The sequence below is a fragment of the Dipodomys ordii genome, unplaced genomic scaffold (assembly GCF_000151885.1).
Source record: "Dipodomys ordii isolate 6190 unplaced genomic scaffold, Dord_2.0 Scaffold57, whole genome shotgun sequence".
NCBI lineage: Eukaryota > Metazoa > Chordata > Mammalia > Rodentia > Heteromyidae > Dipodomys > Dipodomys ordii.
This window is the reverse complement of record NW_012267273.1, coordinates 13,639,059-13,662,532: the sequence shown is the minus strand read 5'-3', so window position 1 is coordinate 13,662,532 and position 23,474 is coordinate 13,639,059. Positions and strand designations below refer to the sequence as shown.

The 23,474-nt window shown below is 40.1% G+C and overlaps 1 protein-coding gene across 1 annotated transcript; it reads right to left on the bottom strand.

Annotated features, from left to right (window-relative positions):
* Positions 1–333: 333 nt before the first annotated feature.
* On the bottom strand, positions 334–20,517 carry Tiprl (TOR signaling pathway regulator). The gene is made up of 7 exons (XM_013021832.1): positions 20,170–20,517; positions 16,185–16,364; positions 14,927–15,026; positions 9,285–9,416; positions 2,329–2,424; positions 1,572–1,634; positions 334–623 (listed from the first exon to the last, which is right to left on the bottom strand). The coding sequence occupies exons 1-7, from the start codon at positions 20,271–20,273 to the stop codon at positions 480–482; spliced, it is 819 nt and encodes a 272-aa protein (XP_012877286.1). The 5' UTR covers positions 20,274–20,517; the 3' UTR covers positions 334–479.
* Between the last annotated feature and the right edge of the window lie 2,957 nt (positions 20,518–23,474).

Below are 23,474 nucleotides of genomic sequence, written 5' to 3'. Positions count from 1 at the left end.
AAACCATAAAATTAATTTCCTAAGTGACAAGTCACAACTCTCCGTAAGTTTGAGTAAATATCAGAAAGCCCAAAACGAACAGCCAGTATCAACATGCACAATCAGGAATCCTATTAAAATCACAAAGTATTGTGATTTATTTAAATTAATCTCTTCATAGTTGAAGACAATGTTTCATGATGGATGCATACTATGTCCACAGCTCATGATACATATACATATCACTACTGCTGAGGTCATACTTTGTGATACTTTAGGAATCCAAATTTAATTCCAGAACATTCAAATCTGGATTATGAATTTGAAGATAGACCGTACAAACAGCAGTTGAGTGAACCTGCCTACAACATTTTATTTTTATTTTTATTTCCTTTAAGGCTACAGAAAATCTGTACATAAGCAAGGTAATTAATGCTCATAACAAAAATACCCCCTACAAATAGCCAACATGTCCAGTCAAATTCCACAGTGAAAACATTCTATTCCACGGGTGTACTTTCTTGTGAGTCTGAAGAGTTAGGGTCAACTCTTTCTGGAAATATTAGCTTCTCACAAACTGCCTCCTTTATTGGTAAATACTGTGATATTTCATTAGGTTCTGTGAAGAGGGCAGGTGGAAGATGCTAGAAAATACATAAATCATATTAGCATATACTCCATTATAGCATTGATGTTTTTAAAAAATATTCTAGTTCAAGCATTCATAAAGCATACCAATTTCTAAATCAAATATATAAATATATACTTAATGAATATATATATCATTAAGCACTCCTAGAAATGCCCAATATTTCCTGTCAATCATTCAATTTTTCTACTGATTTTCAAAGATCACAGGGTTATATAATTTATAAATGCTGGAATAAATGTAAGAATCTGGTTTATGATGCTTTATTAACTTGAAAGCACTGGCCTTAAATTACAGCCCAGTGCATAGTCTATTATCCACAAATATATCAAGGTAGAAATAAATAGTAAGAGGTTGGAGGCATGGCTCAGTTGGTAAAGCACAAGCCAATGAGAAAATTCGCCAAGTACCAAGTTCAAATCCCAGTCTCAAAACAAAAAGAAATAAATAATAAGGGTAAAATAATATTGTTTATGGAAAGGTATTACCTTTTAGCCACTCATGATAAAATCTTAAGTACTAAGAAGTTCTTCCAAGTTCCAGAGGAGCAAAAACTAAAGAAAACAAGTCATAGTGCAGAATTGCCACATTTTAGGAAGAAAAAAGGACAATGTAGCTAGAAACTCTAAAGTGGTAGCAAGTGGAAAGAATACATATTAGTGCCAGCTGTAGCTCCACCACTACCAGTTGTGGAACTCGGGTAAAATTACTCCACTGGATCTCAGTTTCTCCAGAACAAAATGTAGAAATTAGACTGAATGATGGCTAGAATAGCTAACAACTCCTGATATTCTCATGAGTGAGATGAGCTCAAAAAGTTATGCTTTTGTAGGATTTACCCAATAGAGCCCTATAAATGAATGCATTTGCAGATATAAATTGAGGTGAATGGGTGGGATTGAAATATTATAACTCAACTTCTAAAAAAAAATTAAATATTTACCATTAAATTAGCGATTTTGCTTTCTCGTGACGTATATTCTCGTAGCATGTAGGTCTTGTCAGCCTAATTTAAAAATAAAAAGTTGCAATAACTTTATTTATGTTGATATATAAAAGCTTCTCTAATTCATCATGCTATGTTATCCCAAATCTAAATTTAAAAATTCATTCAGAAAAAACAGACTACTAAACATCTATGGAGAAATTTTTATGAATCAATTTAAACACTCCACTTTTAAAATACATTAAAAAATAAACTATAAAGAATCACCACCCCCTCACTCTTTAGCATTGTCTTTTAGAAAACATTTTGAAAGCCGGGCACCAGTGGCTCATGCCTGTAATCCTAGCAACTCAGGAGGCTGAGATCTGAGGATCACAGTTCAAAACCAACCCAAGCAAGAAAGTCCATGAGACTCTTATCTCCAATAAACCACTAGAAAACCATTAGTGGCGCTGTGGCTCAAGCGGTAGAGTGCTAGTCTTGAGCTGAAGAGCTGAGGGACATCACCCAAGCCCAGAGTTTAAGCCCCATGAATGACCAAAAAAAAAAAACAAAACAAAAAAGAAAACATTTTGAAAAAAAGATATACTATTAGACAACAGTGTACAGTCAACAATAAACTGAAAACCTCAAGATTACAGATTTTAAAACTTTCACATAATACCAAGCATTACTGAATTTCAAAGTCTCATACTGAAAACAAGCAGGCCCAAATGATATTGCATTGCATTATGATGATTCTTTGCGTAAGTACCTCATGGTAAAGCCTCGTGTCATTCATTCTGATAAGTACCCCATCAATTCTCAAGAAAAACCGCAACAGTAGAAAAAAGCTAGAAGGCATTACTCTCTAAAAAACAAAAAACAAAGTATATTAATATTTAAATGAAAATTGAAAACTTTATTACTGTGCTAAAAGAAAAAATATTTTTTTAAAAATCACTGAAGATGAAATTAACAGTATAAATACTCATTGATTTATAAGGTCACTACCCAAATAAATCTATAGCAAGTTGAAATATGGAAGTAGAAAGTAATATATAAGCATGCTTAGCAACACAATATACACTAAAGTATCAGTGGTTTACCCAGTGATCATGTGGCTGAATGAAAGCTGAGGTACACTGCCCAGCATCATGAGCGTATCATTCCACAATGCTAGCCTAAAAGAACATCAAAATTTAAAATCCAAAATACAGTTTCTACTAAATGTATGTGACTTTCATATCAAGATAAAGTAAAATCCTAAGCTGAGCCATTCTAAATCAAAGACCATCTGTATATAGAATCTCTGAATTATATGTCCTAAGTCTAACCTTCAAAACTTGTACAAATTACTTAACAACATGATTTCAGTTTCCTGCAGAAGTAGAACAATTATTTTCTGGGTCAAAAGAAATTGAAATTTAAGATTTAAAACATATTCAAGTAATGTAAAAATTGTAATGTTCATTTCTTTTAAATATTGTACTGATTCAAATGAAAGAAGCACTTAGTTCTTTGTTGCTACTATTTCTATTCACTACATACAATAAAAGCAAGAGAATTTAAATAATATGTTCTTGTCTAATTTCACATTGCCAAAGATTAGTTTATCACAGCACTATAACATTCATAACATCTTTCATCTGTGGCACCTTTACAAATTCCCATGCTTTCCAATTGTAACTACTGAAGAAAACCAAATTTAATTAAAAGTAAAAGGTGGGTCTTAATGGCAGGAAGAGAAGAGTTGTACAGAATATGAGGTACATATTTAAAAAGAGTATGCTGGAACCTGGGAATGTGGCTTAGCAGTACAGAGCTTGCGTAGCATGCATGAAGCCTTGGATTTGATTCCTCAGTACCACAGAAACTGAAAAAGCCTGAAGCAGCACTGTGACTCAAGTGGTAAAGCACTAATCTTAAGCAAAAAGCTCAGGGACAGTGCCCAGGCCCTGAGTTCAAGCCCCAGGACCGGCATAAAGAATATGCTGACTGAGAGCTAGTGGCTCATGATTGTAATTCTACCAACTCAGGAGCCTCAGATCTGAGGAAAATGGTTCAAAGCCAGATGGGACAGGAAAGTCTGTGAGACTCCTATCTCCAATTAACCACTAAGAAGCAGGAAGTAGAGCTGTGGTTCAGGTGGGAGAGCACTAACCTTGAGCAAAAATGCTCAAGGTGGCTGGTGGCTCATGCCTAGCTACTCAAGAAACTGAGATCTGAGAATTGTGGTTTGAAGCCAGCCTAGGAAATCCTTGAAAAAGCAAGAAGTAGAGCTGTGGCTCAAGTGATAGAACTCTAGCCTTGAGAAACAAAAAAGAAAAGCTAAGTGACAGTAGCTAGGCCTTGAATTTAAGACCCAGGACCAAAAAGAAAAAAAGCTTAATGATTTAATAAGTAATTATTGCCTACTAAACACCAAGTTTATGGCTGTAAGTATAGCTCAAGTGGTAGACAAGTCTGAAACACTGAGTTCAAACCCCCAGTAATATAAAAAAAACACCAATAAACAAAAATCAAGTTCTTAACTACAGTAGATCTTAGATTTATATAAATCAAAAGATAAAATTACAATGTTCAAAAAATTTACCAGCCAGGGGCTGGGAAGGTGGCTCAGTGGTAGAGTGCTTGCCTTGCATGCATGAGGTCCTGGGTTCGATTCCTCAGCACCACATAAGCAAAAAGAAGAAAGCCGGAAGTGGCGCTGTGGCTCAAGTGGTAGAGCGCTAGCCTTGAGCTGAAGAGCTGAGGGACAGCGCCCAGGCCCAGAGTTCAGGCCCCATGACCCAAAAAAAAAAAATTTACCAGCCAAACTGACAAAATCATGTTGTATGTAGCTGCTATAATAAAAGTTCAATAAGCACTCAGAAAAAGTACACAAATCTACTTAAGAAAGTCAGGAAAGTCAGGCACTGCCTCTAATCCTAGCTACTTAGGAGGTTGTGACCTGAAGACTGAGGTTCAGTGCCAGCCTGGATAAACTAATCTTATCTCCAATTAACCAGCAAAATGCTAGAAACAGAGGTACAACTCAAGCTGTAGAGTGCCAGTTATGATGAAAAAGCTGAGCTAAAGAGAGAGGCCCTGGTGCTGGGAATGTGGGTTGGTGGTAGAGTGCTTGCTTAGCATGCATGAAGACCTGGTTTCAATTTCTTAGTACTACATAAACAGAAAAAGCTAGAAATGGTACTGTGGCTGAAGTGATAGATGCTAGCTAGTCTGGAGCAAAAGAAGCTCAGGGACAGTGCCCAGGCCCTGAGTTCAAAAGGAGAGAGGCCCCAAGTTCAATTCCCAGTACCAGCACAAAACAAAATGTCAGAGAAGGTAACACTTCAGTTGTGATATGATTTTATTTGAAAGATATTTTTTTCCAAGTTTTAGGGCTTGAATTAGCACCTGGAGCTCTCACACTCTCTTGGCTTTCTTGCTGACACTCTACTACATGAGCCTAGATTTTTGCTAGTTAACTAGAGATAGAGTCATGAATTTTTCCACCCAGATTGGCTTTGAACCATGATCCTCAGATCTCAGTCTTCCAAATAGTTAAGATGATAAGCATGACAATGTACATTGCATTAAATCAAGAAAATCTCTAAGGGAATAAAATCAATCAGATGACCTTCTCAAGTGAGCTTTAAGATGGAAAGCACCTAACAATGTCTTTAGAAACAATTACAATATGTCATTCTCTAACAGTACTCAATAATATGACATGACAGCCTGAATCAATTATCTATTCTCATAATCAGTAGCTCAGAAAATATATCATTATCTAGTTGGAGAAATTTATGCATATAAATAACAGATCAGGAACCACTTCCATTCTCACGTCTGTCATCTTCATCTTTCCAGTTAACAAACATACAGCAAGTGCAGTCAAATAAATAAATAGATAGAGAGATAGATACTCTGGAGACTGAGGTGTAAAGAACTGCAATTCAAAACCAACCTGGGCAGAAAGGTCGACAAGACTGCAGCTCCAATTTAAACAACAAGAAGCAGAGAAGGAGGCTTTGCCCAAGTAGCAAAGTGCTAGCCATAAGAAAGAAAACCAAGCCGGGCACTGCTAGCTAACGACTTTAATCCTAGCTAGTCAGGAGGATGAAAGCTGAGGATCACAGTTCAAAGCCAGCTCAGGCAGGAAAGTCCATGAGACTCTTATCTCCAATAAACCACTCAGAAAACCAGAAGTGGTGCTGTGGCTCAAGTGGTAGAGTGCTAGCCTTGAGCTGAAGAGCTGAGGGACAGCGCCCATGCCCAGAGTTCAAACCCCACGACTAACAAAAAATTAAATAAGGAGGAGGTGAAAGAGGAGGAAGGAGGAGGGAGGAGAGAGGAGGAAGGAGGATGAAGGAGGGAAGAGGGAGGAGGGAGGAGGAGGAAGAGAAAACCCCTGTACTGTCCCTTCCTCTTCAAAAAAACAAAATCTAAAGAAATTTCATAATTTAAAACTTTAACTTAGCTAGGCACTAGTGGTTAATGCCTATAATCCTAGCTACTCAGGAGGCTGAGATCTGAGAATCACAGTTGAAAGCCAGCCAGAGCTGAAACTCTTTTCTCCAGCTAACTATTCAGAAAAAGCAGGAAATGGGGCTGACTCTTATAGAATGCTAGCCTTGAGCAAAAGAGCTCAAGGACAACATCCAGGCCCAGCGTTCAAGCCACAAGTCCAACAACAACAACAAGAACAAAAAGGCTTTAGAGAAGCTCTAAGTCAGTCTCTGCTATCATCATTATCCTTTTGTGAAAAGAAGCCTCCCAAAAAGCAGGGTGCCTAAAAACTAAGGTGAATGTGCTTAATTTAAACAAAACAAGCACAGTACAGTACAGAACCCCATGCATCCTGAGCAAGCATAGTTTTTCCTCATAATGTCTCCTTGGAACTAAGTATATTGTCAAATACTCCTTGCCTTATACTATTATGACAAATTTCTAATCTGCTTTTAAAATTCTGATAAACTCCAGGTTTATAAATGACTAGAATAGAGACAGACTTACCTACATCCCATTCCCTTTCCTCCTATCACCATCAAAGAAGCATATCTCTCTTCTCCTGTCAAAGACTAAACCTTCTCCCCAGGACCTATATCCTAGAGAATGATGAGCAAGAGCAGAGAGTCAAACTGATTCACTGACTGAATGATCCTGAGCAAGCTATTTATTAACTCTAACAAACTATTTCTTCAATTACAAAACAGGGATATGAAAAACTAGGTTTTCTTCAGATTATGAAACTGATGCACTGCCTACTGCACTATGGAGGCAACTAGGTTTTCTTTAAAATTAAATGAGATCATGTAAGTATCTAACATAATATCTACCATAAGTCTCAAGCCTTTTTCTTCTTTGCCTATTCCTCTCATTCTCAGAATTCTTACAGCATTTTCTCCCCTCAATCTACTATAAGCCATTTTCCACTCATCATCTAACCATGCTAAAGTCTTCCCCATATTAAAACACCCCTCCTACCCACACTCCCACCCCCCTCCCTTTTAACTTCATGTCCTCTATTAGCCGTATCTTTGTGCTTGATTTCCTATAATTCTGAAGTTTCCTTTTTTCTGAAGTTTGGGTCTAAATCAACACATTCATCTTTATCTTTCATCTTCTATTTATGTGATTTAAATTGTTCTTGCCAAGTGAATAAGAGAATCCTAATTGCTAAAAACTATATAAATAGTTTTAGTGTAACCACAACCCCATTCTAAGATTATAAGCCCTCTCTACAACAAGACACTGACCTTAATGCTCTCTGTCTTGGAAAGGTCTACTTCCTCAGCTTCCCAAGAACCATTTTTTGCTGGCCTGCATCCATAATTACCAGACTAGTCTTTGCTTCTGTGGAGGGAACTGAATTTGTCCATCCTCATTACTTAAGCCAGAAACTATAGTATTTAATAGAACTGATCTGTTAACAGTGTTGAGAAGAAACCAACCAAGGAAGAGCACTATTCTAATATAATTCTTCCAGGCTTCTAAAATATGCAAGCCTATAATTTACAAAACTTATACTAGCTTTAAATCACTACTCTTCCATTGGAGACTTAACTCTACAGAATATATTTACTTCCCTATCTTACATCCTCAAAAACATGTGTTCCCTATACCTACCTAATTCATAGACTTAGCCACCCCTTTAGATACAATGCAGATGTACAAACTCATAATGAAAATTCCACACTGCAATTCAGTAGTTAGGTTGACAGGTTAAAGAGACTGCATAAATGGGAGTGTGAATTAAGCTAAATGAAAAAACAAATTTGGAAAGAGTTTTAACTGGGTACTGTAGCACCTTACCAGGTGCTACAAAACAACTATCTAATCTCAGAATAGTATACCTGTCAGATGAATAGAAAAGTTTGCTAGCCAATTAATTTTATAACCTTAGATAAACTAATCTTTTAGAAACTGGTATAGAAGTTAGACTAAATAATTCTCTAAAAACATCATAACAATTCCAAATTCTATAATTCCACAGGCCAAAAAAATCAACTTTAAACCATATATACTAAGTGAGGAGCAGATGGCTCACATCTGTAATCCTAGCTACTCAGGAAGCTGATATCTAAAGATTGCAATTCAAAAACAATTGGGAATGAACGTTTGTGAGACTTTTTTTTTTTTTTTTGTCAGTCATGGAGGCTGAACTCTGGGCCTGGGCACTGTCCCTCAGCTCTCCAGCTCAAGGCTAGAGCCCTACCACTTGAGCCACAGCACCACTTCTGGCTTTTTTTCTGCTTATGTGGTGCTGAGGAATCGAACCCAGGGCCTCATGCATACCAGGCAAGCACTCTACCCTGAGCCAACCTCCCAGCTCACCCGTGAGACCCTTATGTCCAATTAACCAGCAAAATGCCAGATGTAGAGCTGTGGCTCAAGTGACTAGCACCCAGGCTTGAGTTTAAGCCCCATGATTGTTACTAAAAAAACAAATAAATATACACATATATACTGGCCCCCTTTATCATACTTTCAATGTTTTATTACCATTGAAATCAGAATACCCACAATCAATTTTGCTCAAGAATATTAATGCTGAAATATCTGTCTTTGACAGAACTCATGTAAGTGCTAGAAATTAAAGGTTTTTCAAAAGACACTTATGCAAGAATGAAGAAGGCATATTTAATTCTACCGAGGGCTTCTGAAAGGTCATACAGAAGAGGTAACATTTCAGCTGGGAATAACTGAAACATTTTAATAAAGTTTCACTTCAAGTTTTTCTGGAAAGATTAGAAGCCTAATTATAGTTTACTATTAAATAAAACTAACTGCTATGGCTTATTATTTCTTGTAAGCATGTTCCATCAATGACACTGTTAACAGAAGTACTGTTTGTCCTCCATTGCTAAAAAAAAAGAAACAAAGGAAAAAAGAATTATACTTATTTGTTTTCTACTTCTATTCTAAAAGTTGAAGTAGTAATTTAATTATACACTAAAATTTTAACATATGGTTCATTTTCTTAAATTAAATCCATCTTGATGTCTGCAGATCATATAAGCAGAATCTCTAATTCAAGTTGTAAAAATTGTCATAGTTTTCATCGCAGTTAAATAATATACAAATAATCTGCTTTGCTAAACTGAAATCTTAACAATATACCAATATTTCTCATAAAATTCAAATTCCCAAAAAGATACACTCAGAACCACAGATAAACCACACATGATATCATGCTAATGAAAGAATGTTATTAACTTAAACAAAAATCACAATACTCACAATTTTCACACTCAAGCTCGAAACTCCATGATCATGCAGTTCATCCTCAAATAGGAGAACTTCTTCAAAAAATTTAATCTGCTCTCTAGCTTTCAATTTCTCTGTATCAATATGATCTGTTGTAGGTACAACCTGAAAGAAAAATTTAAAGGGACACATTTTTTTTTAATATAAAAGGCTGAGTATTTGGTATATACCTATCAGTTCATAATACGGAAGCTAAAAATAAGAGAATCAGAGATTTGAGGTCAGCCTGGGCCTCAGAAAAATTCCATCTCAAAAAATAAATAAATAGGCTGGGAATGTGGCTTAGCAGTACAGTGCTTACCTAGCATGCATGAAGCCCTGGGTTCGATTCCTCAGTACCACATAAACAGAAAAAGGCAGAAATGGCAGTAGTACTAGCCTTGAGCAAAAAAAGCTCAGGGACAGTGCCTAGGCCCTGAGTTATGGCCCAGGACTGGCAAACAAGTAAATAAATAAATAACAAGGAGTTACTGGGTTTCAAGAAAGTAGTTTTACTTAAAGTTTCCTCTGCACAGCCAGAGCATATAGTTCTAAATATGGATGTCATTACAAGAAGACATCAAAGATCATAATGTACCTTGACTCCAAAACTAAGATACAATTGATTATTCATTAGAAAATAGTGTCAGAGCTTCCTCACTGTAACTCTGTAAGAGGAGTTAGGATAACCAAGGACAGTTATTTCAAAGAGTCAAAAAACTGACACAGAGAAAATTAAACAGCTTTGGGGCAGAAGACACAACCACAAGGTAGGCCAGGCAGCCCTGGTGACAAGGTACTCCTAGCTACAGTAGACAAACTCACAATTCTGTCTGACAGTGACTCCTTTGCATGGCAGGCTAGCATTGGAGAAAGAATCCATTTTACCACTCCCAATAGCACAAAGTTCTATACCCAGGTGCCCTCGAGAAGGGACCCTTTGTCTTTTGAGACTGAGCTCTGGGGATCTGAAACAAGGAACAATCATGTTAGGCAACCTGGGGATACCTCACACAGTGTCTGGGTGGGAGATGGCCATGAAAGGTATTTGTGGAGAGGAGAACAGACCTGCTGTGTTCGTTAGGCTATAGCGAGTAAGGTGTTTGGTAGCCCGTCTCTGTGGCCAGAAACAAGCCTATGGATTACTAACAGAGAAGTTTAACAGGTACCATCTTGGCATCATGGTAAATCTCCAGAAAGCTCTTGGAGGTGGAGTCAGACCCATCCCTCAGGTAATGGGTATACCTGAATTCCTAGAGGCAGAGGTTGGGATGTGGAAACTCAAGTTCCCTGTAACCCTGCCCCCTGAACTCTGGAGCTGCTCAGCTCGGCTGCCCTTTCAAGCTGACTTGACTCATAATTCTGTGACCCTCCCCCTGACCTGACCCTGTCTCCTGGACCTGCCCAGGAGACATTATGGCATGCCATATGTTTCTGTGCTCATATACTGTCTCCAGTTTCCTGAAAAGTTTTGTTTGTTGGCAAAGCTTTTGTTTTTTAATGGACCACGTGGTTCCATCATGATTGGGAAAAATGTCATTTTGCTGCAGGAATTCCAGAAAACTTAAGACAGCTGGTGATTTGTGCACAAACATGTCTGTCTCTATCTCTATCTGTGTATATGTAAAATTGTCATGATAGTTTCAAAGTTAACTTGCTTTCAACTATAATTGTAACTAATATAAACCTTGTCACTACCAAGTATTCTGCTTAAAAAAATTTTTGTCAATGGAAGCTGTGATAAGCCTAATTTGAGTTGCCTTGAGATTCTGAGATCACTTGGCTGGTACAACCAAGAAAAATAAAAGAAAATCCAATGTAGCTGCAGAAATACAGCAAAACATTTAAGGCAGAACCTTGCAGTAGGAAGACCCCTGCTCAGGCAGGCAAGCCCAACTACTCGTCCGGAGTGACAGAGCCCACCACAACAAAGTTGTTAACAAAGAAGCAACTTTATTGAGAAGGTTCCTACACTGACTAGTCAGGGCCACAGCACAGGCTTGGGAACTGATACTGTGACCCCAAATGGCCCCCATTCTTTGGTTTTCAAAGGCAAAATCCATGAGGTCGAGCCTGGTCACGCACAGGTGACCAATGGGATCATACACACAAAGGATTGTACAGTCATACCAGACCACACACAGGTGGCCAATAGGCAGAGTTTACCATAAGCATGTGCAAAAGGCAGGGTTTACTGTAAGCACATGGTATCGCCTGTTGGGGCCAGATTACAACCTATCTGTTTTATGGGTCAATCTTTAACTCAACAATCAGAGGTGGGTTAGGTTGTTAAGGGGAGGGGGACCAGATGCATTTTTTTCATTCTGGGAACTAGGCCCATCAAATCTAAAATCCCTAAAACAAAGGCAAAGCTCAAAATGGAATCATACCAGCTTGGACTCCATCTCAGGATCCACTTCATCTCTTTATAGAGGGAAACTGAAGTTTAATTATTAAAGAAAATCCTCAAAGGTAGAGACTCAGAGTAAATCAGGAAGTTGAACAAGTTAAGTGCTGTAAATTACATTGAAACTCAGAAAGAGCTGGGAAACGTGGAAGGTGGTTTCATTTTGGGTGTGGTAAGTAAGAAACTTGGAGTATGTTCTGGTAAATGTCAGCTAAACCCTTACCAGGAATGAAACAAAGGGGGACCTGAAATGTGGTTTTTGCTTCCATGACTTATTGGTTTACTTATTGAGACTGTAATTGCTATTTTGCTAACTGATAGTTCTGTTTCTGTAAACCTGCTTGCTACATCACATACACCGCCGCCTGCCTACCTGCATGTGGCTTTAAAACCCAGCTGTAAGAGTTTGGCTGCTGTTCTTCACTGTCCCAATATAGTGGGGAGCAGTTTCCAAGGCTAATAAAGATTCTTAGCCCAATTGACTGAGTTTTAGTGACTCCTTTCACTGATCATGGGTTTGAATCCCACCGGCCCCAGGAAACTACGATACTTCATGAATACAAGCCAAAGGAAAAAAAGTTTTAAAAAGGCCTTGGAAACCAAAAAATGTTTTTCTTTAAGGTTCAAATATGAATGAAGCTGGCAATTAAGTTGGCTGTGATTTTTTGTCATTCCTTATGTCTATCTGTAAGTTAAATGTTGTACATCTAATCATAGCTGGTAAAATAAGGTTTTGTTTCTGTTTTCTCTTCTGTGTTCTGATCAACTCCCTTTAAGATCAAAGGACCAGAACACTGTGGAATAACTGTGCAAGTGTGAGCACTGTGGCTCACAAAGTCCAGCCACCCCAAACACTTTTTCTACATTAGTAGTGACCCAGGATGCAGTTTGCTCTTGTGCACAGGAAAATGTCCAGGGAGCAAAACAAAGCTGTCACCCTGCCTAAACCCATGGGCACCAGCCTGCAAAAGCCAGTGCATTCAGAGTAAACAAAATACTGGAAGATGTCTTTAACCATCTGTGTAGAAATTTGCAGGAAAGACAGCAGAAGGTGTAACAATCCATATATGCTGAGAGATGCTACTGCAGCCTAGCCCAGACTGCCTGGACCATCCTGACTACCTGTATTGGGCCATACAGGGTTTATGCTCCACATGGAACTTTTCTGGCCTGTGGCCAGGATGTATTCTCCAGTGTCTCATCATCTTGTCACCTTATCAGCCTTTTGCGGGACCTTTTCAAGTTTTTTTTTAACAGGATAACAATCCCACCCAGGACATCACCTGAGAACAAGTCAAGTCCATCCGGTTACTACTGGCAACCGGAGACTTCACTTACTCTGCCCTGCCTTGCTCAGGGCAGACCCAGACCCTAAAAACCCCAGCTCCAGTGACTCCTTGATGGCCCCAAACCAGCAGGAAGTAACCAGAAGAGCCCATGACACCTGTTGGCTCTGGTACCTTTACACAACTCTGCTACCTCCTCCTCCTCCTAGGTTCCTGTGATCCTAAGATAAAGCTGGAAAAGTCTTAGTCCCCCCTCCAGGATAAAGGGTCAGGTACCATGCTATGTCTCCAATCCAAGAGAGAAAAGGCAATCTCAGGTCTTTGATAGCCCCTTCTAGGAATCAGTCCCTCCCTGGCTTATTTCTCTCTTGGGCCTGCTAGTAGCAATTTTTACCTTTTACTGATTGTGCCTTGCATTTTAGATAACTATTCTCATAGGAAAGATGAGGACCTTTACTAACCAAACTATCAAAACAAATGTTTCTTGGATGGTGCCTGGCCAAGCAACAAATCAGGGATCCCTGACTACTTCCTCCCCTTTACAGCAGGAAGTAGCTGCAGAAGAAACGACCTCTACCCATACTCCCAGCCTGGTACCCCTAGTTATTTTTATTATTAAACATCAAAACAGGGAATGTTAGCATTATCCCCACCTCTGATCCTCACCTCCACCGAGACCTGAGCTCCTCCCTGCCCTAAAGTTCCCACATAGCTGGCCACACCCTCCCTCTACCCAAACCTACCTGCTCAAGGACCTCACCACTGCCCCAGAGTTACCCACCTGGATAGGGGCAGATGCCATATTGCTCCCTCTCCTGGGACATAAGGCCCCTCTAATAAACCTATAATAATCTTTCTCCTGTGCCTGCCTGCCTCTGTGTGGTCCCCTGGGATGGTCATGATGTACCAAGAATGCGTATGCTTTTTGATCATGACACTATTAATACTAAGCAGTGAGCCATTCTGAAACCATCAATACTTTTAAGAAATATCATTTCAATCTAAGCACAGTGGTATATAGGAGACTCTGGGAGTCCAGTAACTCAGGAAGCAGACACAAGAGGATCACTAGCCTAAGGGTTTAATTATCTCAAAAAAAGAGAGAGAGAGAGAGAGATAAACATGCTAGGTATTGGTGGCTCATGCCACCAATCCTAAATACTCAAGAGGCTGAGAACTGAAGATTACAGTTGAATACAGCCTGGGAAGGTTATATTCTTATCTCAAAACTACAAAAAAACTGCAAGTTGAGCTGTGGCTCAAGTAGTAGAGTACTAGCCTTAAGCAAAAAGAGCTCAAGGACAGTGTCCAGACCCCAAGACCACCAAAAAATAGACAAAAGAAAGAAAGAAGGAAGGAAGGAGTAAACATTATTCCACTAGTACTTCTTTAATTTGAAAAGAATCAATAAAGCCCTATACATTTGGTCCTGCAACCTGCCAAAATAGAAAATAATACTAAAAATACTGGCAAAAAGCTGGGCACCAATGACTCCTATCTGTAATCCTAGCTATTCAGGAGGCAGAGATCTAAGGACTTTGATCTGGCTCAAAGCCAGCCCAGGCAGGAAAATCTGTGAGACTCTTATCTCCAATGAATTACCAAAAATAAGCTGGAGGTGGAAAACAAAACAAAAACAAAGAAAAGAAAAGAAAAAAGCTCAAAGATAGCACCCAAGTCCTGAGTTCAAGCCCCCAGGACACACACACACACACACACACACACACACACACACACACACACACACACGCACACACACACACACACACACACACACACACGCGCGCGCACACGGCTAATACACACACACACACACACACACACACACACGCACACACACGCACACGGCTAATACCTTACTGGAAAAAACTGATTCATTACTACAAAGTTCTAGTGCTAAGAGTTTCCAAGACAAGACTCATATGAGTAAAATAAAGATTTACCTTTAACTTAAGAGATTCTCCAAGTAATGTTCCTTTGTAATCTGTTGTATAGGTCCAATCATATGGTTTTACAACCTCTTTGGAGTGTTCACCCTCCGTCCTCAAACACAAAGTGGGAAGGATCATGTTTAGTGATGCAAAATATAGATGACCAATGTTCATATATCACAAATAACATGAAATATCTTAATATACATATATACTTGTTAAAATTCACTAGTATAGGAAGTGGCGCTGTGGCTCAAGTGGTAGAGTGCTCGCTTGCCTTGAGCTGAAGAGCTGAGGGATAGCGCCCAAGCCCATAGTTCAAGCCCCATGGCTGACAAAAAAAAAAAAGTTCAGTAGTATAAGATCTTCCAATTTGTTATCACAAACATTAATGTTTTTTTTTAATTTTTATTTATTTTTTATTGTGAAAATACTGTATAGAGGGGTTACAATTACATGGGCAAGATAATGAGTACATTTCTTATCAAGCATTGTAGCCTCCTCCTTTGTTTCCCCTTCCCATCCCTTCCCATCCTTCCCCTGCCCCCCCATCTTTACTTATGTGTTGATGTAGTCTTTCAGGTAGTCAGCACACTGCTTGAGAACATGTCAAGAAGGCTTATATGGGCTGGGAAGGTGGCTCAGTGGTACAGCGCTTGCTTTGCATGCATAAGGCCCTGGGTTCAATTCCTCAGCACCACATAAGCAGAAAAAGCTGGAAGTGGTACTGTGGCTCAAGTGGTAGAGCAGCAGCCCTGAGCTAATGAGCTGAGGGACAGTGCCCTGGCCCAGAGTTCAGGCCCCATGACCAACAAAAAAAAAAAAAAAAGAAAGGCTTATATCCTCCAATGCCCCTACTTCATGAAAGGCCTAAAATAATTGCTGATTTGATTACCAAATTTATTTTTGTAACTTTAATAACCCAAAAATACTTGATGTAAATCACAAGTAGACTTTTTTCTTTAGGAATATGAAAGTAATGTTGACTAAGGAACCTTGACTAAAAACACTGATGGTTTAAAAAGTAAATCTTACTTATCTCAACTTACTTATCTCAACTCAATTGTATTTCAATTTAACTCAACACGTATTCAAGTGATGAGGTTAATTAACTTTAATATTATGGCTAAAAAAATTAACTCTAGAATAACCAATCATAAAGTTTAATAATAACACAAGCCTTTCACTATAATAACACATTCACATATCATTTTGCTGAGTCTTTCAATCCTTTTCTTTTTGGTTTAACCATAACACCCTAGATTCTCACCTGCTTTCCTGCCACTCTTCTGCACAGGCTACTTTAAGCATCCCTTGGTAATTATTTACACATCTTAATGCATCTGTAGCATTGAACTCAATCCCAAAGCCAGAGCCGTGCTGGATTCTTAAAACGTTGTCTCCAAACATCATTTCAGGGAGAGATGGCATATGTAATTCATCAGCTAACCTACACATAACCAAAAGTCAATTAAAATTATATCACATATTTTTTTCTTTTTTTTTGGTGCCGGTCCTAGGGCTTGAACTCAGGGGCCTGGGTGCTGTCTTTGAGCTTTTTTGCTCAAGGCTAGCCCTCTACACTTGAACCACAACTACAATTCCTCACTGTTGGCATTTGTTTCATTTTCATCCTAATTATTCCTACGTAATAGATGAATTAAATAACATATGGACTAAATAAATATATTCACTAAACTCTAGAGCACCTTCATCATCCATTCTTTCAGCATCAAATCTTGATAGTACTAGAGTAGGTCACTTAAATGAAACAGATGTCATGCCAGCTCATGAGAAGTGACATATTAAAAAAAACAAGATAGATAACACACGTGATGGACAATATTTTAGGAAGAATGACCAAGGATCACTTAAGTGAGAGTGAAACTACTTTCTGAGCTAAAAAAGACCTTTAGATTTAAAGGCACTTTAACTCAAAATTTCAGATGTTGCAAGGAGTGTGTATGCTTAAAGCTGTTCCAGAATGCATGTATTTGTCTTCAAAGCACTTTTGCCTCTCTTCATTTGGTTTGTGAGCTATTACTATAGCTTAGAAAAAAATCAAAAAGCATACTTCTTAAGATTGGAAAATGAATGAAAGAACATGAAAGTTAATAATCCATTCATTTGACCAAAGAGGCTATAAGGATCTTTTTTTCTCCTCAATTCTCCAACATAATTATAAAGTACAACATATGTAAAATACACTCTAAGTTCTAACAAATGCTGAAGACAGTGCAAGATTTAAGCAGAAGTGCTCTAGCACAGCTACTTTAATATACAAGACTTCTCATTTTTAGCAGCTTTACCTATAATTACAAGATAAGGCAAAAAACACCATATTAAAGAAAATATTATTAGGCCAGGCACCAGTGACTCACACCTGTGTGAGTACACCTGTACTCAAGAAGACTGAAATCTAAGGATCATAGTTTGAAGGCAGCCCAGGCAGAAAAGTCCTCATGAGACTTATCTCCAATAAACTACTCAAAAAAAGCCAGAAAGTGGCACTGTGGCTCAAGAGGTAGAGCATGAAGCTTTAGGACAACACCCAGGCCCTGAGTTCAAGCCCCAGGACTAGCAAAAAAGAAAAAAAAAGTAAGAAAAATTATCCTTAATGTCCAATATAAAGAAATAAATGGTTATGCAAAGTAGATCATATCCATGTAATGAAATACTATGAACTATTAGGGGTATTTTAAGAATAATGTGGGAAAAGATTTATGACAAAAAATTAAGGAAATATGGACACATATTGTGTATTTGTTGTTCGTGTATATATATGTATGCATACATCAGTGGACCTAAAAATTCTGAATTGAACATCTTTAGGATGATTAATAATGGCAAACTTTCATTATATACTTGAATAAAATTTATTGTCTTTAAGAGACAGAAAATATTATCTAAACAACATAGATAGATATAGGTAGATTCCATAGGGATCCTTATAGGTTTTAACTACTGAATAATATATACCAAATATAAACAATAAATATGATTCTGTAGCTTTATCCAGTTTATCTAGGAAAATCTGATAGTCCTACAAAATATTCCAATTATATATGTAAAAAGATCAGTTATTATCTACATTATTTCAAATGTTCTAAATTTAGAATATCTTAAACACAAAACCAAATACCTCACTTCTAATGTTAAGCTTCCCTTTTAACAAACTGGAATAAACAGTTATAGTATAGAAAAAGAAAATACTCCTAAGACCTTAGGATACCTTAAGTATTATTAAGTGACATCTCCTTAATCTTTTACCTAATCTCTCTGTTTAGTACCATAGAGTTTTTTCACTTAGATGCTTTTAGAGAGAAGCATCACAGAAAAATTTAGGATGTAAGCGTATGCCTTCCTTTCAATACATGAAAAAGGACTAAGTATATACTCAAATAAAAATAGCAGGGAAACTGTAGATCGTGCATTTGTTTCCCTTATAACATTCTATCATACAACATCTCTTAAGACTTCATAAATAAATTATGAATATCCCAATTTCAGACTAATTTTTATATCATAATATGGTACAATATGTAACAAAGTTATACGAAGAGGAAAAATTCACGTCTGTGGTTGTGATAAAGGAAAATCTTTTTTCTGTATTTTCCTAATCTTTTGAATAAGTCTCCAAAATGTTATAATTTATTTTTCTATTTAATTACAAAGCTAAACATTTTTTATAACTCTCATCTCTTCCCTGGCCATTCACCTCCTGAGCTTCATCTTTGTTTTGCTTTGTTTTTGAGATGGGGGGTCTCTCAAAATGGCCTTGACCTAACTGTATAGCACAAGCTGGCCTCAAGGTCTCAGTCTACCTACCTCAACCTCCAAGTACTGGGCTTACTGGCCACCACTCCCAGCTCTCTGCATGAATCTTAAAATACAAATGTTCCATATGATTGGTCCAACTCATGACCTTTTTCTCGTGGATAACTTATAGATGATCTTAATTCACTTCCAAGAGTCCAAGTACCAACTCTAAGCTGATGATTCCTGAACTAAGCCCACAGATATCATCTTTTTTGGGTTTACAAGGTGATAAATCTATCAAGTTCCTGCTGAATGTCTCTAATGTTATGGCCCCCACAAACCTCACACTTCAACAAACTAACTCATCTTTTGACACTTGGTCTTCTTCCTGTGCTCCCATTGAGTACAAACAGCCCTGGCCAAAAAAATCTTATCAGAATTTTTTTTTCTTTCTCCCCATATCAACTAGCTACCAACCCAAGGACTTAATCTAAAGCCTCTTTTATCCTTTCTATTGGCATTCCTAGCACTGTAGCCCGGAACACCATCCATCTTGTGCATCATCTCAAAAGAAATCTTTCAGAACATCAATAATGTAGTGTCTCTGGATCAAATTACAACTAGTGGTTGTCCTTTAGTTTGGCATAAAAATTCCCCCAGAAGCTCAATTCCTTGGAACTCCTTTTGGGAGTTCTTATTTCACTCTTCAACCACAAGGGAGCAGTTCTTTAAGCACATCAGCTCTCACTCTCCTCTTACCACCCCCAAACTTTCTCAAGATTCCATTCGGGCATCCCAAACACCTCAAAGCTTACTCTCCCTACTCGCTGGCTTTACGCCTCCACCCGTGCTAAAGACTTTATCTTGATTCAGTTCAGACATACCAACTTCCTAGTTTTTGATCCCTCTTAAAACACCTGAGAGAGAGAGAGAGACAGAGACAGAGACACTCAGAGACACAGACTGAGAGACAGAGAATCCTAAACAGTTATTCTCCGTGTAACTTAATTGCCTGTCTGTCTTACGAAACTAGGAATCCTTCAGGTGTAGTATGTCTTTCATGTTCTGTATAATCTCAAATGCCCTGTACAGACCTGACATACTAAAACCTAAGTATATATTATTATGCCATTAGTACCTAAGGTCACTAAGTACTCGGAAGATGGCGCGGGCTGGAATAGGTCGAGCAGGGAGCTGAGAGAAAGACCACCAGAACAGCCAAGCTCAACTCAAACCCAGGGCAGGTGACAGTTTCACCCCGGCAGTGCCCCCAACGATCCAAATCAAAAGTGGGGACAGGACCATTCACCCAAGTTGTCAATCAGCGGTCGGGACCGAGAGGGCCAAGCCTCCACCCCGAGGAAGCCAGGAGAGGCAGCCCAGCCTCCGGGGCGGCCTCTGCCCGGCTTCCCACCCGGCCTCCCGCCCGGCTCCCCCCGCCCCGCCTCCCGCTCCGGCCCAGCGGCCCGGTCCGCTCCCGGGCCCCAGAGCCTCACTTCTCCACATCCGCCGACTTCATGATATGAGTCTTGGCCGCCGTCAGTTTCCAGGGGCCGAAGGAGAAGTCCTGGTGGCTGCTCTGGAAGCCGTGGATCATCATGGCCTAAGAAGAGCCCGAGGGGAGCACAGCAAACTGGCGGCAGCGGTCGGGGCGGCCTTCACCGGCTTCTCCGCCTCCCTGAGGCCCAACCCCCGAGGCTACCGAGCCGTTACCATACCGAGCCCCGCCCCGCCCCGCCCCCTGCCCGCTGACCCGGACGCCGGCCTCCTTTCCGTCTTCTTGTCCGCCCTTTCGCTGTTTTTGCTTCCGAGGTCAGGTATTTGTATTGCGTGACCCACGTTTTACGACTCTACGTACAGAAGAGGAGAAAGGAAGAAAACGCCGAAGGGCGGAGCTTCTCCCGAAGGGGGTGTGATCGGAGGCGGGCCGTCCTGGGAGCTGAGTGACGTCATCCCGGAGGCGCTCAGGGAGTAGGACTTAAACACTCCTTGTCTTCCTTTCGCCTTCCTAACACACCACCCAACGCGGTGAAACTAAGTGGAATGTCAATGAATGGTGGTAGGGGGAAACGCCCTCTTTTTTGTTTAAGCCAAAAAACAGTAATCCCTTACCATTTAGGAAATCCTGCACCGACGTGATTTTAAAATGATCTTCTAAGGCGGGCACCGGAGGCTCACACCTGAACTCCTGACTACGCAGGAAGCTGAGATCTGAGGACCAAGTTTTAAAGCAAGCTCTGGCAGGAAAGACCGTGACATTCTCCAAGTAACCACCTAAAAGCCATATGTGGAACTGTAGCTTAAGTGGTAGAACGCAGTCTTGAGCAAAACAAAAAGCAAAAATAGCACCTGGGCCTTGAATCAAGGACCAGTAGGAAAGAAAAGAAAGGGGGGAAGAGAGGGAGGGAGAGGGGAAAGGGGAGGAAAGAAGAGAGGGAGGGAAGATAAACAGAAGAAACCCTCTGCTGTTGATGCCTATCACAAATTTCATCCCTGGTGCTAGGTTATAGCCCCAGCACTGAGATTTTTTTTTTTAAAGAAAAGAAAGAAGGAGGGAGGAGGGGGAATGAATCCTTGAAGATTGGTCTGCTGGACACCAGAATAATGAAAACAACACTGGAAACCTGGTGCTGAATCTGCTTAAAAGAGATGGTTTGATGGTAGGGGATTTCTCCCGCCCAACAGATTCCACCCACTACTTAACCATCTCACCTGCACTCAGCTCTACCTCCAACAGTGACAAGCTTTTAAAAACACAGATTCTCCAAATTCTGAGCCTGGAATAATATGCCTTCCAAAATTGCATCTTCAAAGGCTTTCCACAAACACTAGGGTTCAATTTAATTACTTCCTCCTGTAATCAACATGCTGATTTTGGTCAATTTCTTTTATTCCAGTGAAATTTATTCCAAATGAATGCCAAAAACTGCCTTCAACCTGGCACCACTAGCTGGGAGCTGGTGGCTCATGTCTCTAATTCTAGCTACTCAGGAGGCTGAGAGCTGAGGATTGCAGTTTCACGCCAGCCTGGGCAGGAAAGTCTTACCTCCAATTAAATCACAGAAAAAGCCAGGTGTGGCGCTGTGGCTCAAGTGGTAGAGTGCTAGCCTTGAGCAAAACAAGCTCAGGGACAGCACCCAGGCCCCAGAGTTCAAGCCTCACAACCTGAAAAAAAATTAAAAATCCTGGTACCAGTGGCTCATGTCTGTAATCATAGCTACTCAGAAGACTGAAATGCAGAGGATGAACGTTCAAAGCCAACTTGTATTGTAATAACCAGCAGGGCTGAAGCCTGCCCTGTACTGACATCATCACCCTGCAGCCTGCCCACTGGGCAGGGCATCAGGCTGATGTCACTGCCCCACAGGGCAGGTTGTCAAGAGGTGTGAATAAGTGGTTGGACAGGGGGTGGTTTGGGGGGAGGGAGTGGCAGTTGAAATCCTTAAGAGTATTTGGAGTGGGGAAGGGGCTCAGCCTATCTATAGGCTGAGGAGTTGGGGTTGAGGGGAGGAGAGAGAGAGAGGGAGGGAGGGAGGGAGGAAGGGAGGGAGGGAAGGAAGAGGAAGGAAGGAAGGAAGGAAGGAAGGGCCTTCCCCATTGGAGGTCTGGGGTTTGGAGGTTTGCAGACCAACTAACAAAGGTCCAGGGCTGCCCATTGGAGGCTTGGAAGTTTGGTGGCTGAGTCTGCTCTTGCTTCTGGGTAGCTAGCCCAGGACAAGTTAGTCGCAGCTCCCTTTTCTGGTGTAAATAGTGTTAATAAATCGTTTTGTTACCTTTAACAGCATCTCAATAGACTGTCTCAGCCTTTGGAAGTCATAATAGTAGGGGGGGGGGAGACAACCAAGAGACTTTTCTTCAGTTATCTAGCAAAAGGCAGGACTAAAGGCATGACACCACTGTAGGAAGCCTGCCCTGAATTCAAACCCTAGTACCACAAGAAATTAAAAAAAAAATCTTGAATACTCATTCCATTACAAAATAACATATCTTTTCCTTTTTTATTTTTTGGTCATGGGGCTTGAACTCTGGGCCTGGGCACTGTCCCTCAGCTCTCCAGCTAAAGGTGAGCACTCTATCACTTCAGCCACAGCACCACTTCCAGTTTTCTGGGGTTAATTAGAAATAAGATTCTCACACACTTTCCTGCCCAGGCTGACTTTAAACTGTGATCCTCAGATCAAAGTCTCCTGTGTAGCTAGGATTACAGCTGTGAGCCACTGATGCCTGGCCCCCTTTTCTTTTAACTGACATTAATAACAGAATTCCAAAACATGCTTTCAGTGATACAAAACTCCTTCTTCCTGGAGCTGGGAAGGTGGCTCAGTGGTAGAGTGCTTGCCTTGCATACATGAGGCCCTGGATTCGATTCCTCAGCCCCACATAAGCAGAAAAAGCCAGAAATGGCACGATGGCTCAAGTGGTAGAGTGCTAGCCTTGAGCTGAAGAACTGCCCAGGTCCAGAGATTAGGCCCCATGACTGACAACAAACAAAAAACCTTGCTCGTTCCTCCTTAAAATGTATATTTTTCCACCTGTCCAATTTTATCTAAAATGCTAACTGCTTCTATAGAAGGTAGCATGCCGCTGCTTTGCTTAGTCACTTCCTTCTTTTTTTTTTCTTTTTTTTTTTGGTGGGGGGGGTCCGGTTGTGAGGCCTGAACTCTGGGCCTGGGCCCTGTCCCTCAACTCTTCAGCTCAAGGCTAGCGCTCTACCTCTTGAGCCACTTCTGGCTTTTTTCTTTTTGTTTATGTGGTGCTGAGGAATCAAACCCAGGGCCTAAGGCATGCAATGCAAGCGCTC